The sequence below is a fragment of the Oncorhynchus nerka genome, linkage group LG20, assembly GCF_034236695.1.
Source record: "Oncorhynchus nerka isolate Pitt River linkage group LG20, Oner_Uvic_2.0, whole genome shotgun sequence".
Taxonomy (NCBI): domain Eukaryota; kingdom Metazoa; phylum Chordata; class Actinopteri; order Salmoniformes; family Salmonidae; genus Oncorhynchus; species Oncorhynchus nerka.
The window spans coordinates 63550745-63565054 of NC_088415.1; the positions used below are offsets into that span (position 1 = coordinate 63550745).

The following is a 14310-nucleotide window of genomic DNA, read 5'->3' on the forward strand; positions in this document are numbered from 1 at the left end:
AAACATTTAAAAAGTTTAGATTAAACTATACTAAATATGTTCATATGTCACCAAATAATTGGTTAAAATATACTGTTTTGCAATGAAGGTCTACATTAACTTCAACAGCACTGTCGAGGCTAGCACCATGGTGTAGCCGGAGGACGTGGTGTAGCCGAAGGTCAGCTAGCTTCCGTTCTCCTCTGGCTACATTGGCTTCAATACAAAACCTAGGAGGCTGGTAGGCTGAAGGACGTCCTCCAACCAATCAAAGCTTTTGCAGTATGAATTGACAAGTTGCCTGTCATGTCTTTGGCATCATTAAAGTGAAGACTGTTATTTTATCAAATCAATTCTCTGTAATTATAATTACGTTTATTACGTGATTAAACTAATCATGTAAATGTAATTGACAAGGAAGTCGGGGCACCAAGGAAAATCTTCAGATTACAAAGTCATAATTTTCCTAATATAACTCTTCAGATATTTTAATATTTGATCAATTAGTGTTCTAATTAAAGAATTATTCTTTATCTCACGTTAGTCTCATTCCAAACGTCGTAAATTGTTGGTTATCTGCACAAACCCAGCCTTCACTATGAATCATCCATACATCAATTGTCATAATCATTTATTTACTAACTAACTAAATAATCACAGAAATGCATAAACGAACAAACAAAGTAGATATGGTTATAAGGAAATGATAGGGGATGTTCCTGGCGGTTTGGTAGACAAAGGGACTGAGAAGGGCGCAAAAGATAAAACACACTACACAGTTGCTAATTATATTAATTGAAATGCTAATCCTTTGCACATGAACGCTCACTCATTCGGGAATAATTGCAATCAATATGTATATTTACACTCAGTGTGTCGTCGTGATCTCTGTTGGAATCATCAGTCTTTCTGTTGAAAAGTTCATCTTAACTTCTCTTTGCGTCCCTGGAGTCTTTCGTGGTTAGAATGGATACTTCAGAGTCCCATTCAGAAATGTTCTTGTAGAATAGATGTTTTGGTGGTTGTTGGTCTTCACATTCCAGGTTGACATAAATTATAGCTGCAGACTAGTAATTAATATTGAAGATTTGTTCTTATTCTATCGGTATCGATAGTCTCAGAGTTGAACCATTTCCACCAATGTAGCCAATGCTCCACGTGGTTTGGTTAGGAATTCAACAACCGTTACAACGTTAGCTCCCTCAGATGACCGAGGAATGCACGGTCTCTACTCAAACCTTTGTCCTATCAGTAATCGAGGTACCCATGGTCTGAAGTGGGCTTCTCCAGGTGGAGGTTATCTTCGAAACAGCAGAAAAGGCTGTCCAATGATGCCAGCTCAATGTCTGTGCTCATGGGGTGGGCCAATGACTTAGTTAAACTTTAAAGGGAATTATCTTTCATTAAACAGTTTAAAATCACATTACATAATTTCACAAATAGTTTCATCTTTACTCATTCATTTTATACAATAATTAGATGCAAATCTCATAACGGAGGCTCTTGTATAAACAGAGTTATGGTAATGTGGCTGTATTGTCTCTCATGAGGTCACAAACATTAAACCAAATGGACCGGTCGTAGCTGAATTCTCCACCGACCGTTTACACATTCTCCAAAATAGAGATATTGTTCAGTTCTCAAGTTCGGTGAGATAGAATAAGTTTGTTTGTTCTACTGTGAACCCTCTCTCCATACCGCATCCATACCGAATTTACGACCTGAGATAACAGAGCCTGGGTGTAGGAGGGAGAGAGGTGGTAAGAGAAAGAGGGAGGGTACTCGCTATACCCAAAGAGGGCCACGTCATGACATGTCCATCCAATCATAGAAGTAGGATCAGAGAATGAAACTAGTGTGTTGCATCGGGATTGTGCCACAGAGCATTATGGGGGTTCTGTGTGTTAAAGCGAGGGTCGATCTCTGCCTGAGATTGATTTCATGAAGAAGGATGAAAAGGTTAGGGCGTTCAATACCAACTGGAATCAAATGTATAGCTTGTTAACTAACAGGGAGCCTTTCATCAAGCCGCCTGTAACTGCACTTCACGATGCTTTACACACTGAATATCTTTTCTGGGATGTCGAAAACATCCGTTAAAAGTTTGATTAAAGAGATAGGTTGACGCATGTTTTTCACGTGAGCTCAAGTAGGCTTTGCACTTTCCTCTTGAATTTATTTAGCAAAGATGAAAAGAATCACTCCAGACAGACACAAGCAAAAACGAATGACATAAATGTTGCTGCAGTCTAGGCTACACCTAAACATTAGAAATCTGACATGCTGTATGGGATGAAAACAATAGCTTTTTGTCTGTCTTATCAACTGTAGATCTACTAATATGAGAAGCTGCATAACAGCCTATGCGCCCTGTCCATCTGTATAGGACCAACTAATTGATCATGTATTTATAGTCCATTTGTTTGTCAGGAGAAATGTGAATGTGATCAAATCTAGATTATATTCAAAATTGGGCTGGCTAAAATGCCTATACAGTTTTAATCCAAAATGATTAACAGGAATGAATCAATCAACATAATAGTGTCGACAGGCCTAAACATGCATAAAGCAAGCTCATCCCTGTGAGTTCCATTGTCCTTCAGTTGATGTCTGGGTAGAGGAAATCTCCCTCCTAATCTAGTCTAAACATCATTTAAATGAACAAATATAAGGTAGCTGAACTTTGACAGGGTTTTCATCCACACCAGGGCCAGGAGTTTTTTTCAGGGGTTTTGTAAAACCATGTGACTTAATTAGGAAGAAATGGTCCCATCATAGCCCATATAAAAGCTTTTTACAACTGATTAATCACTGTCATACCTTTTATAGGTTCCAGAATGTTCCTAGTTAGGTTAACGTATAAGGAAAAACTCCAGGCCCCAGGGGGTAAAAATTGCCCCACTGCTCTGGGACCTATGGTGCCACCAGTCTACTTGCAGGTGTCAGTTATCGTCAGGCATGTAGATGATCAGGGCTTTATTCAGGAACATCTCTTGGGCTACTTGGATATGTCAAGTGGGCAAGATGCCCCAGGGGGTAGAAATTGCCCCACTGCTCTGGGACCTATGGTGCCACCAGTCTGCTTGCAGGTGTCAGTTATCGTCAGGTATGTCGATGATCAGGGATTTATTTTGCTGTGTTTGACTTCGTGAATTTGGAGATGTCTGCGTTTAACTTCAGAGAAACTCGTTGTCCAAACCTACGATGGCGCAGCTGTAATGGAAGTCCCCTCATGTTCCCTGATTAAGAGGGGATGTCTACTCCACTCCACTACCATTGTCAACATTCTCCTGACATGAACTGAACCCATGACGTCTCATGTGCCTGCTCATCCACTCATCCAATTTTCTCTCATTACTGTATGTAGAGTCAATCACATACACAATCACATTACTACACATAAATGATTTTACTCCTTGCTTGGACTAACTCATTCTTAGCTCTCTTGTCTAACTGTGTAGTGTCTTGTGTTACTGCACTGGTCAAGCCTCTGAACAACTCAACTCATGCCTCATACCCTCAGTCAATCAATCACTGCTGTGATCCCTTTCCAACACTGTGTAAGTAGCCCTCTCATTCCCACTCCCCATAATATTGTACTATAAATGTCTTTATTAAATGCTTTAGGTTAAAATAATTTGTGTTTGGCGATTTTTGAAACACGCTTTGTGGTCTCCGTGCGTTCCACGCCTATACCGCGGGTCTCCAATTCTCCTCAATTTTTCAAGTCACCAGCCTCCACTGGTGTGCAGCAGTTAGATAATGTTTCAATTAAAGTTAGCTATGAGAAACCCAGGCATGATGTTCATTTGAAGCACCCCCATATGATGGTTGACATGTTCTTTCTCTTATTGTTATTTAGATTGAAAGAAGCAGAAGTGGGTTGTGGTGTTCTGGTCGAGTGTGACAACACCATAAAAGACACACATTTTGAACATTTGAAGGTTTATCAAATCTGCCGTCTGGTGAAGATCAGCCTGCACAGAGCTTTTTCTATGGGCTGTGTTGCCTCAGGGACAGTGATGCAAACTAGTCACCTTATGACGAAATTCGCCGTTTTGATTCCAAAATAGGTGACCTACATGAATGGTGTAGATCCAATGACGATTTATTATGTCGGTTTGATCGCGGGGGAGGCACTAGTAATGTCTGCAGTTTTCAGTTTGGTTATTTGTTTTAATAAGTGTATTAGTCTATAAATATCTTTCTCTTTGCCAAAATTTGTCATCTCTCCCATGTCTTATTCGACTAGTAGTTGCTTGCCTACATTTTACCTCTTCCTCTATGTTTAATATAACACACATACATTTTGACCAGGCATATGCATCCTAGGGTTAAGATGTTTTTTTCCCAAATGCAAGATTTAGATGTGTGTGGTCACAGGCATTCTATTATGAAAGCTGTCATGGCTAACTGCAATATTAGTGTATTGTTTGTTTTCCAAGACTTGAGTGTCATTTGCAGTAAAGTCTAGGCAACAATTGACATTGGATTGCTTTCCTTACAGTTTTAAGTTGTGTTAGGTTCACATTAACCACTTTATATTTTACACACAGAGACTGATCATGTAGATCATATTTTTTGTTGTTTTATTAGTTCAAACCTGCATTTCCCCCTTGCAGGGATTTTTTTTGCATGTTTCAGTGTCAAAAAAAAAAGTATCACCTTTTTGGGCCCTCACCAGTTTGCATCCTTGCAGGGAACAGCCCCAAGCCAGGGGAGGCCCAAGCCATATCTCAATTCCTCAGAAAATGCTCAGAAAAAGCTCTGATGTGGGAGGAAGATCCGAGAACTCTGGAAATGATTCCATCGTGTAGGCCAGTGGCTATTTTAGCATGTATATTTTGGTGGGGCAAACTCTTTATGCACTATAACGGTGACAAACGGTGCCCACAAACTGTTAGGGCCTATAGAAAACTGTCCCAACAAAATAATAATTTTTAAAAATTCAGCACCGTGGAGTGAATCCTTACCACTACTACACCTGGCTATCAGCAAAGCCTTGTCTGGCAGCGAAATAATAGTTCATTCAGCCTCATTTACTGCCTTTAAAAAAAACATAGCTGATATGGCTGACTTGCTTTAACAAATGTGGTTTCTACTGACAATTGAGATGTACAATCTCTAAAAGGCAATCTGTAATTTTGATTAAGACTTTAATGAGCGAGCTAGGACGGACATAGTCAATACAACTATTTGTTCAGCACTTTTGAAACGTACAACGATATAGTTCAGAACATGGGCCGTTCTTACAGTATTCTCCCTGTACACCAAGTCAGATTCGTAGGATAAATAAAGGGGGCATATAAGCAGACAATGTAAGCTCTTACAATATTCGCTGATGACATTTCTCTAAAACAGACTATGAATCAAATCAAATTGTATTGGTCACATACAGTTGAAGTCGGAAGTTTACATTCACCTTAGCCAAATACATTTAAACTCAGTTTCACAACTCCTGACATTTAATCCTAGTAAATATTCCCTGTCTTAGGTCAGTTAAGATCACCACTTTATATTAAGAATGTGAAATGTCAGAATAATAGTAGAGAGAATGATTTATTTCAGCTTTGATTTCTTTCATCACAATCCCTGTGGGTCAGAAGTTTACATACACCCAATTAGTATTTGGTAGCATTGCCTTTAAAATGTTTAACTTGGGTCAAACGTTTCGGGTAGCCTTCCACAAGTTTCCCACAATAAGTTGGGTGAATTTAGGCCCATTCCTCCTGACAAAGCTGGTGTAATTGAATCAGGTTTGTAGGCCTCCTTGCTCTCACACACTTTTTCAGTTCTGCCCACAATTTTATTTATAGGACTGAGATCAGGGCTTTGTGATGGCCACTCCAATACCTTGACTTTGTTGTCCTTAAGCCATTTTGTCAAACTCTGGAAGTATGCTTGGGGTCATTGTCCATTTGGAAGACCCATTTGCGACCAAGCTTTAACTTCCTGACTGATGTCTTGAGATGTTGCTTCAATATATCCACATGATTTTCCAGCCTCATGATGCCATCTATTTTGTGAAGTGCACCAGTACACCCTGCAGCAAAGCACCCCCACAACATGATGCTGCCACCCCCGTGCTTCACGGTTGGGATGGTGTTCTTCGGCTTGCAGGCCTTTTTCCTCCAAACATAACGATTGTCATTATGGCCAAACAGTTCTATTTTTGTTTCATCAGACCAGAGGACATTTCTCCAAAAAGTACGATCTTTGTCCCCATGTGCAGTTGCAAACCGTAGTCTGGCTTTTTTATGGCGGTTTTGGAGCAGTGGCTTCTTCCTTGCCGAGCAGCCTTTCAGGTTATGTCGATATAGGACTTGTTTTACTGTGTATATAGATACTTTTGTACCTGCTTCCTCCAGCATCTTCACAAGGTAATTTGTTGTTGTTCTGGGATTGATTTGCACTTTTCGCACCAAAGTACGTTCATCTCTAGGAGAAAAAACCCCACATCACCTTCCTTAGCGGTATGACGGCTGCGTGGTCCCATGGTTTTTATACTTGCGTACTACCGGCCATTATTTAGAAATTGCTCCCAAGGGTGAACCAGACTTGTGGAGGTCTACAATTGTTTTTCTGAGGTCTTGGATTATTTCTTTAGATTTTCCCATGATGTCAAGCAAAGAGGCACTGAGTTTGAAATACATCCACAGGTACACTTCCAATTGACTCAAATGATGCCAGTGAATTATAAGTGAAATAATCTGTCTGTAAACAATTGTTGGAAAAATTACTTGCGTCATACCCAAAGTAGATGTCCTAACTGACTTGCCAAAACTATAGTTTGTTAACAAGAAATTTGTGCAGTGGTTGAAAAACAAGTTTTAAGGACTCCAATCTAAGTGTATGTAAACTTCCGACTTCAACTGTACACATGGTTAGCGATGTTAATGCGAGTGTAGAGAAATGCTTGTACTTCTCGTTCCGACAATGCAGCAGTATCTAACATGTAATCTAACAATTCCACAACAACTGCCTAATACACACAAATCTAAAGGGATGGAAAAATAATATGTACATATACATTTATGGATGAACGATGACCGAGCAGCATAGGCAAGATTCAATAGATGGTATAGAATACAGTATATACATATGAGATGAGTAATGAAATATGTAAACATTATTTAAAGTGACTAGTGATCCATTTATTAAAGTGGCCAATGATTTGAGTATGTATGTAGGCAGCAGCCTCTGTGTGTTAGTAATTGCTGTTTAACAGTCTGATGCTCTTGAGATAGAAGCTGTTTTTCAGTCTGACCTCGCCTTCTGGATGGTTGTGGGGTGAACAGGAAGTGGCTCGGATGGTTGTTGTCCTTGATAATCTTTTTGGCCTTCCTGTGACATCGGGTGCTGTAGGTGTCCTGGACGGCAGGTAGTTTGCCTGGAGAGTTTGCCTGGAGAGCCTTGCAGTTGAGGGCTGTGCAGTTGCCGTACCTGTTCTCACTTGAACAGGAAGGTGGCAAGGCAGTCCTTCTTGGGCAAATTTTGTCATTAAACTTTTTCATCAAGGTCTGGCTTTTTTTTCATTTAACCTTTATTTAACTAGGCAAGTCAGTTAAGAACAAATTCTTATTTACAATGACGGCCTACCCCGGCCAAACCAGGACGACACTTGGCCAATTGTGAGCCGCCCTATGGGACTCCCAATGACGGCTGGATGTGATACAGCCTGGATTCGAACCAGGATTCGAACCAGGTACTGCAGTGAAGCTTCTTGTCTGAGATTTCCGAGTTTCCAGTTGTTTTGAATGCGGCAGAAGTCATGCTGGATTGACAGCAAGGCCAATGTTGAATGTTGAAAAGAGACCCTTAAACCCAGACTTGGACAACACATCCACTCCATTGAATAGCAGGCTAGTGATTGCTTTGCAATGCTTGCAGTTAGCCACTGATTCCTTTCAAACCACTCATTGTTGAATTAGTGATTTCCAACCTATTGTGTAGTGTTTATGTCCAATGGCCGATGAGCACCGATACGTTTTATCGATAATTTCTCTTCATAATTTCTCTTCATATCACAAGGATTGAAAGATATTTGCCAGTAGATTGTCGACATGATTCATGATGATGACTGCTAGCTTGCTAGCTAAGATTTTGAACGTATGAAGTTGACATGATCAATCAAAGCTACGGTAGATATAACGTGATTTGACGTAATTTTATATGTGGCCAATGACCTTCACCTTTCTTGGATGGGCACTTCCTATGTAACTCTATGGCAGCACCCAACGGGCTTGAATGTTTGAGCTCTACCCGTATATTTTATGGTGACGTTGTGTCCCCATGACTGACAGAACACTGAGCCAATCACAGTACAACTATAGAATATTACCAACTCCTACAGTCTGTATTTTCCTCTGGCTGCCCCACCACAGAAACCACAGAAACCACTGAACTAGCCTGAAACACCTGCATTTTGGAGCTGCCTTACTCAATAAAGCAAAAAATAGATGTATATTTTTTATATGTAACATGTACTAATGCCAAAATAACATGCCAAACAGGCAACCTGCCCTGAATGACAGGTCACCACTGGTGTCAGCAGGGCAACACAGTGGACTACCACAGGCACCACTATGCAATAGATAAATGGTGGAAATGGTTTGCTTACCTCGTCTCATACTGTGTGTTGTAGCTTATTGTCAACTACTGGGTTGTTGTCATGCCATATACAATATGGACGAGATGGCTGCAGGATACTGTATGGGATATGGCTAGCATGGCTGTTGAATTAAAGTTATTCCTGTAATAACCCTATAATATTTCTATAGTGGTTTCTCCTAGGACTTCCCAAGGGAGTGAAGGACCTTCCTCCCAGGGTGGCTCTTCCTCTGGAGGTCAACCTGGTCTACATGCAGGGCATCAGCTTTAGTAAGGGCTGTTCCATCGGCCAGGACTCATCACAATGGGGTGGTACGGAAACATCTGATGCCGTACGCACGTCGGCACTACCCGAAGGATTGGCACCTCAGACCCAGTCTGGCAAGTCAGCCGGGAAGCACAGGGCCTGGGTGGGAGATCTGGGCATTCGCCTGGCTCATGCCAAAGAGCCATTAACACTCAAGGCTTCTGAGGACACAGTCTCTGGAGGAATCCGTGCGATACTGGTGGCCCAAAGACTCTTAAAGCCAAATGAAGATAGAGGTATTTGACCCCAACAATATGAAACGCACACATGTTGAAATGAGCCAGATCATATTTACATGGATAAGGTACACAAAGTTAAAATGTTCTTATTCCAAATCACCTAGTACAGTATTTCACTGGTAGCACTACCAACCATGTCTATGACGTCTATGAATAGTTTCCTTGTTTGTAGTATTGTGATTGCTTCAAATATTGAGTTCCTTGACACTATGCTGTTTGCCAGTTGTGCACTGCTTGCCAGTTGCTAGCTATTATCTTAAATATTACTTTATGTATCTCTGGCGTAATAAACATACGAGGACACAAAGTATGGACGTTTGTCATTTTATCAACATCTCATTCACAACATAAAAAAACACCCATAAACATTTATTTTTTTTGGGGGGGGGGGGCGGTCAAGATAACATCAGGCTACCTCTGAAACCAAAGCCTTATCAACTAAAATGTATTGATAAAGTTGCTCATAAAGGATACTGGGTGGCCTATTCCTGGTAAAGGGAGTGCTGCCCTCTAGTGGAGAGCATGGTCTCTCGAATCTGCTGCAGCAAACTTTCAGGTTGTGAGCTCAGAGTTGAATGATCAAGTCTCTTGAAGTCTTCATTGCAGAGCATGCATTCTAGAATGTGAGCCACCCTCTGTAGGTCAAAGGCAGCATGGTGAAGCCCCAATGTGGCCAGGGTCTCTGAAAGATGACGTGGGTAATTTGAGGAGTTGTTTTCGGAGCAAGAACTCAAGAAGGACATGCGGTTGTCAGCGATAATCTTCAGGAAAGTGGCAAACTCCCCATAATCAATCCCAGAGCAAGACTTCATGATGACCTGTAAAACAAAATACCAACTCAGATTACACAGCTTTTTAAAATACATCTGCTTTGTCAGACAGTGCCTTTGGAAAGTATTCAGACCCCTTGACTTTGGCACATTTTGTTATGTTACAGCCTTATTCTAAAGTGGATCAAATAAAATCCTCAGCAATCTACACACAATACCCCATAATGACAGTGAAAACAGGCTTTTCTTCATGTTTTAAAATGTATTCAAAATAAAACCGATACCTTATTTACATTAGTATTCAGACCCTTTGCTATGATACTCGAAATTGAGATCAGGAGCATTCTGTTTCCATTGCTCATCCTTGAGATGCTTCTACAACTTGATTGGAGTCCACCTGTGGTAAACTCAATTGATTGGACATGATTTGGAAAGGCACACACCTGTCTATATAAAAGGTCCCACAGTTGACAGTGCATGTCAGAGTAAAAACCAAGCCATGAGGTCGAAGGAATTGTCCGTAGAGCTCAGAGACAGGATTGTGTCGAGGCACAGGTCTGAGGAAGGGTAACAAAAAATGTCTACAGCATTGAAGGTCCCCAAGAACACAGTAGCATTCATCAGTCTTAAATGGAAGAAGTTTGGAACCCCAAGACTCTTTCTAAAGCTGGCCTCCCGGCAAAATTGAGCAATCAGGTGAGAAAGGCCTTGGTCAGGGAGGTGACTAAGAACCCGATGGTCACTCTGACAGAGCTCTAGAGTTCCTCTGGAGATGGGAGAAACTTCCAGAAGGACAATCATCTCTGCAGCACTCCACTAATCAGGCATTTATGGTAGTGGCCAGACAGAAGTCACTCCTCAGTAAAAGGCACATAACAGCCCACTTGAAGTTTGCCAAAAGGCACCTAAAGACTCTCAGACCATGAGAAACAAGATTCTCTGGTCTGATGAAACCATGAATGAACTCTTTGGCCAGAATGCCAAGCGTCATATCTGGAGGAAACCTGGCACCATCCCTACTGTGAAGCTTGGTGGCAGCATCATGCTGTGGGGAGGTTTTTCAGAAGCAGAGACTAGGAGACTAGTCAGGATCGAGGCAAAGATGAAGGGAGCAAAGTACTGAGAGACCCTTGATGAAAACCTGCTCCAGAGCGCTCAGGTCCTCAGACTGTGGCAAAGGTTCAGCTTCCAAGAGGACAACGACCCTAAGCACAGTCAAGACAACGCAGGAGTGGCTTCGGGATAAGTCTCTGAATGTCCTTAAGTGACCCAGCCAGAACCCGGACTTGAACCCAATCGAACACCTGAAAATAGCTGTGAAGCGACACGCCCCATCCAACCTGACAGAGCTTGAGGATCTGCAGAGCAGAATGGAAGAAACTCCCCAAATACAGGTGTGCCAAGCTTGTAGCTTCATACCCAAAAAGACTTGATGCAGTAATCACTGTCAAAGGTGCTTCAACAAAGTACAGAGTAAACGGTCTGAATACTTGTGTAATGTGATATTTTAATACATTTGTCTAAACCTGTTTTTGCTTTGTCATTATGGGGTATTGTGTGTAGATTAATGAGGGGGGGATAAACTCATTTTAGAACAAGGCTGTAACGTAATAAAATGTGGAAAAAGTCAAGGGGTCTGAATACTTTACGAAGGCACTGTATGTCTATCTCCAGGTGTCTTATATACCTGGCAGTGCTGATGCCATGAATCCATAGTGTTCCTCCATTCCTCTATTTCCCTCTGGACAGCAGACAGCTCATTCTGAAGGAACTGCCACATAATGTCCACATTGCAGCCATTCAGCCAGTTATGGTTGATGGAGATGGTGTCTTCCTGCAGGATAATGAGACAAAAGTCAGGTTACTTAGTTCAAAATTAGCCATATGAACCATACAGGTGCTTAACTGATAATGATTTGTAAAAAAAACTCTTGATCAAGTGTACCACTTAATATGTCCCACATCCAAACTGCAGTACTTACCAAATTATAAACCTGATGGTGCCAACCACTGGGCACAAATATGATCTCCCCTGCTTCCTGAATTATCTCTAGTGGTTGACAGGCCTCATCACAGTGTGGGAATTGCACCTTGTCTCGAATCTCAGGGGCAGTGACGTCATAAGCAAGGTTGCCATGGCTGTCTCGTAGAAACTCTTCTTGGCCTGGGGGATACAGGAGCCATTTCTTCCTGCCACAGATGTTCGCTGACCAGCTGTAGGAGCGGAACACATCCGCGTGGAATGGCGTCCTATAGCAAAAAGAGGAAAAAGCAATCACATGTTGTTAGAGGAGACAGAGATTTAAGAGAATATCTATTATAGACTCTATAATGAAATGTTTTGTTATACCATGAGCCTTTGGGTCCCATGTAGACGAACCGGTAGTCATCCACCTCCAAAGTATCCCAATACTCATTAAGCCAGTCAGAGGAAAAGAAGACTGGGGTAGTGTAAACATTGTGTTCAGGAAAATCCCTGTGAAAGACAGAGGACGGAACCATTGAGCCATGTTTAGCTTATTCTTGATACAGCTACTTTCAGTATATACATTATTTACATACTGTAAAAAACGTTCCAATCATTTTTTATTTAATTTATTTCACCTTTATTTAACCAGGTAGGCTAGTTGAGAACAAGTTCTCATTTACAACTGCAACCTGGCCAAGATAAAGCAAAGCAGTGCGACACAAACAACAGAGTTACACATGGAATAAACAAACATACAGTCAATAACACAATAGAAAAAAAGTCTATATACAGTCTATATACAGTGTGCTCTTCAGATGGCAACATGCAGGTGAATTCAATACCTTGACATGTGCCAATCTTTCAGATAGAGACATCCTTTTGGTGATGAGTGTCCATTCTGTATGTACTCTCTCCAGTAGTGAATAAATTCCTTGAAAGGAATAATTTGTTTGGGGTTTGCATTGTATTCTTTCGCATTGCAGTTTGCAACTGGAACCGGAGTCTCATCTGCAAGAGGAAAAAAAGAGAAATACTTTGAAATCACAATTTACAAAATAGGTTATTGGTTCATCATAACTGCAACATTGCAAAAATCGCTGAAGTTGGAGACTTTTATCTCCCTCACCAACTTCAAACATCTGCTATCTGAGCAGCTAACCGATCGCTGCAGCTGTACATAGTCTATCGGCAAATAGCCCCCTCATCCCCATACTGTTTTTATTTATTTACTTTTCTGCTCTTTTGCACACCAATATCTCTACCTGTACATGACCATCTGATCATTTATTTATCACTCGTGTTAATCTGCAAAATTGTAATTATTCGCCTACCTCATGCCTTTTGCACACAATGTATATAGACTCCCCCCTTTTTTTCCCCCTACTGTGTTATTGACTTGTTAATTGTTTACTCCACGTGTAACTCTGTGTTGTCTGTTCACATTGCTATGCTTTATATTGGCCAGGTCGCAGTTGCAAATGAGAACTTGTTCTCAACTAGCCTACCTGGTTAAATAAAGGTGAAAATAAATAAAATAAAATAAAACATGTTTTATTACCAAATATAAACATCAGATAATTACACAAAGCACGAGAAATGATTGTCAAATCACAGATCAGAACAACCCATCCATAGGCTAATCAAACTCATTCATTTGACATCAAAGTTACTGGACATTGTAATAGATATGTAGCGAACAACATTTATTCACCAAATTGCTGCAGCAGTTTCTGGAAGTTTGGCTTCCCCTCTTCAGTGACCCACTGTTTCCTACATTTCCAGTCTTCAGTAAATTTCCTCGAGAACATGCATGGGTGGTTAGGAAGTAAGTACTTTTTAAAGAATTTGGAATAGCTCAAATCCTTCTCTATGTAATCCACAAAGTGCGAAGACCAAAATTGTTCATAGGATTGCCTTGATATTTTAACGAGGCTGCAGCAGTTATGATAAGACTCCCTGTCCATGATAATGGATGATGTAAACAAGTCCTGGGTGTAACGTTAACTATAGCTAACTAATTAGCAAGCAATCGAAACAAGCGACGTACCTAAACTATAGTGACATGATATGTCATATGAATTGCTTTTCCACCATTATTATTGGATTTACATTGCAAAGATAAATAAAAATGTGGAGAAAATGGTTCGTTCATTCGAGCCTAAAAATAGCTTCCTATGGCTATGCCATTTTGCATTTTAGGGGACCACATTTATAGCTGCACACGCCCAATATTTGCTTTAATTTGTTCGTTTTTTTTGTACATGATTGTTTCCGTAATGTTTGCTAATTCAACGTTGAATGTCTTTAGTAAATATACACTTAGAAATTAGACATTAATAATGCACATTCTACACATTTCAAATAGCAGGATCATTGTTTCTAGACGGACTGTAAACATGTCTGTACTGAGGAAGTGACGTCTTTTAACGTCCAAAC

General features: G+C 40.7%; 1 protein-coding gene across 1 annotated transcript; it reads right to left on the reverse strand.

Moving 5' to 3' along the window:
- Positions 1 to 9445: 9445 nt before the first annotated feature.
- On the reverse strand, positions 9446 to 14091 carry LOC115102945 (2-oxoglutarate and iron-dependent oxygenase JMJD4-like). Its single transcript, XM_029623408.2, has 6 exons — positions 13586 to 14091; positions 12717 to 12882; positions 12256 to 12381; positions 11888 to 12155; positions 11593 to 11739; positions 9446 to 9953 (listed from the first exon to the last, which is right to left on the reverse strand). Exons 1-6 carry the CDS (start codon positions 13836 to 13838, stop codon positions 9618 to 9620), a joined length of 1296 nt encoding a protein of 431 aa, XP_029479268.1. The 5' UTR covers positions 13839 to 14091; the 3' UTR covers positions 9446 to 9617.
- Between the last annotated feature and the right edge of the window lie 219 nt (positions 14092 to 14310).

Bases quoted from the DNA above. Each gene is read 5' to 3' on its own strand.
- LOC115102945 (XM_029623408.2), bottom strand. From the start codon at position 13,838: ATGGACAGGGAGTCTTATCATAACTGCTGCAGCCTCGTTAAAATATCA. The intron at 12,883-13,585 runs GTGAATAAATGT...TTCCTCTTGCAG, and splicing joins GAAACTGCTGCAGCAATTTG to ATGAGACTCCGGTTCCAGTT. The intron at 11,740-11,887 runs GTAAGTACTGCA...ATTATCCTGCAG, and splicing joins ACCATCAGGTTTATAATTTG to GAAGACACCATCTCCATCAA.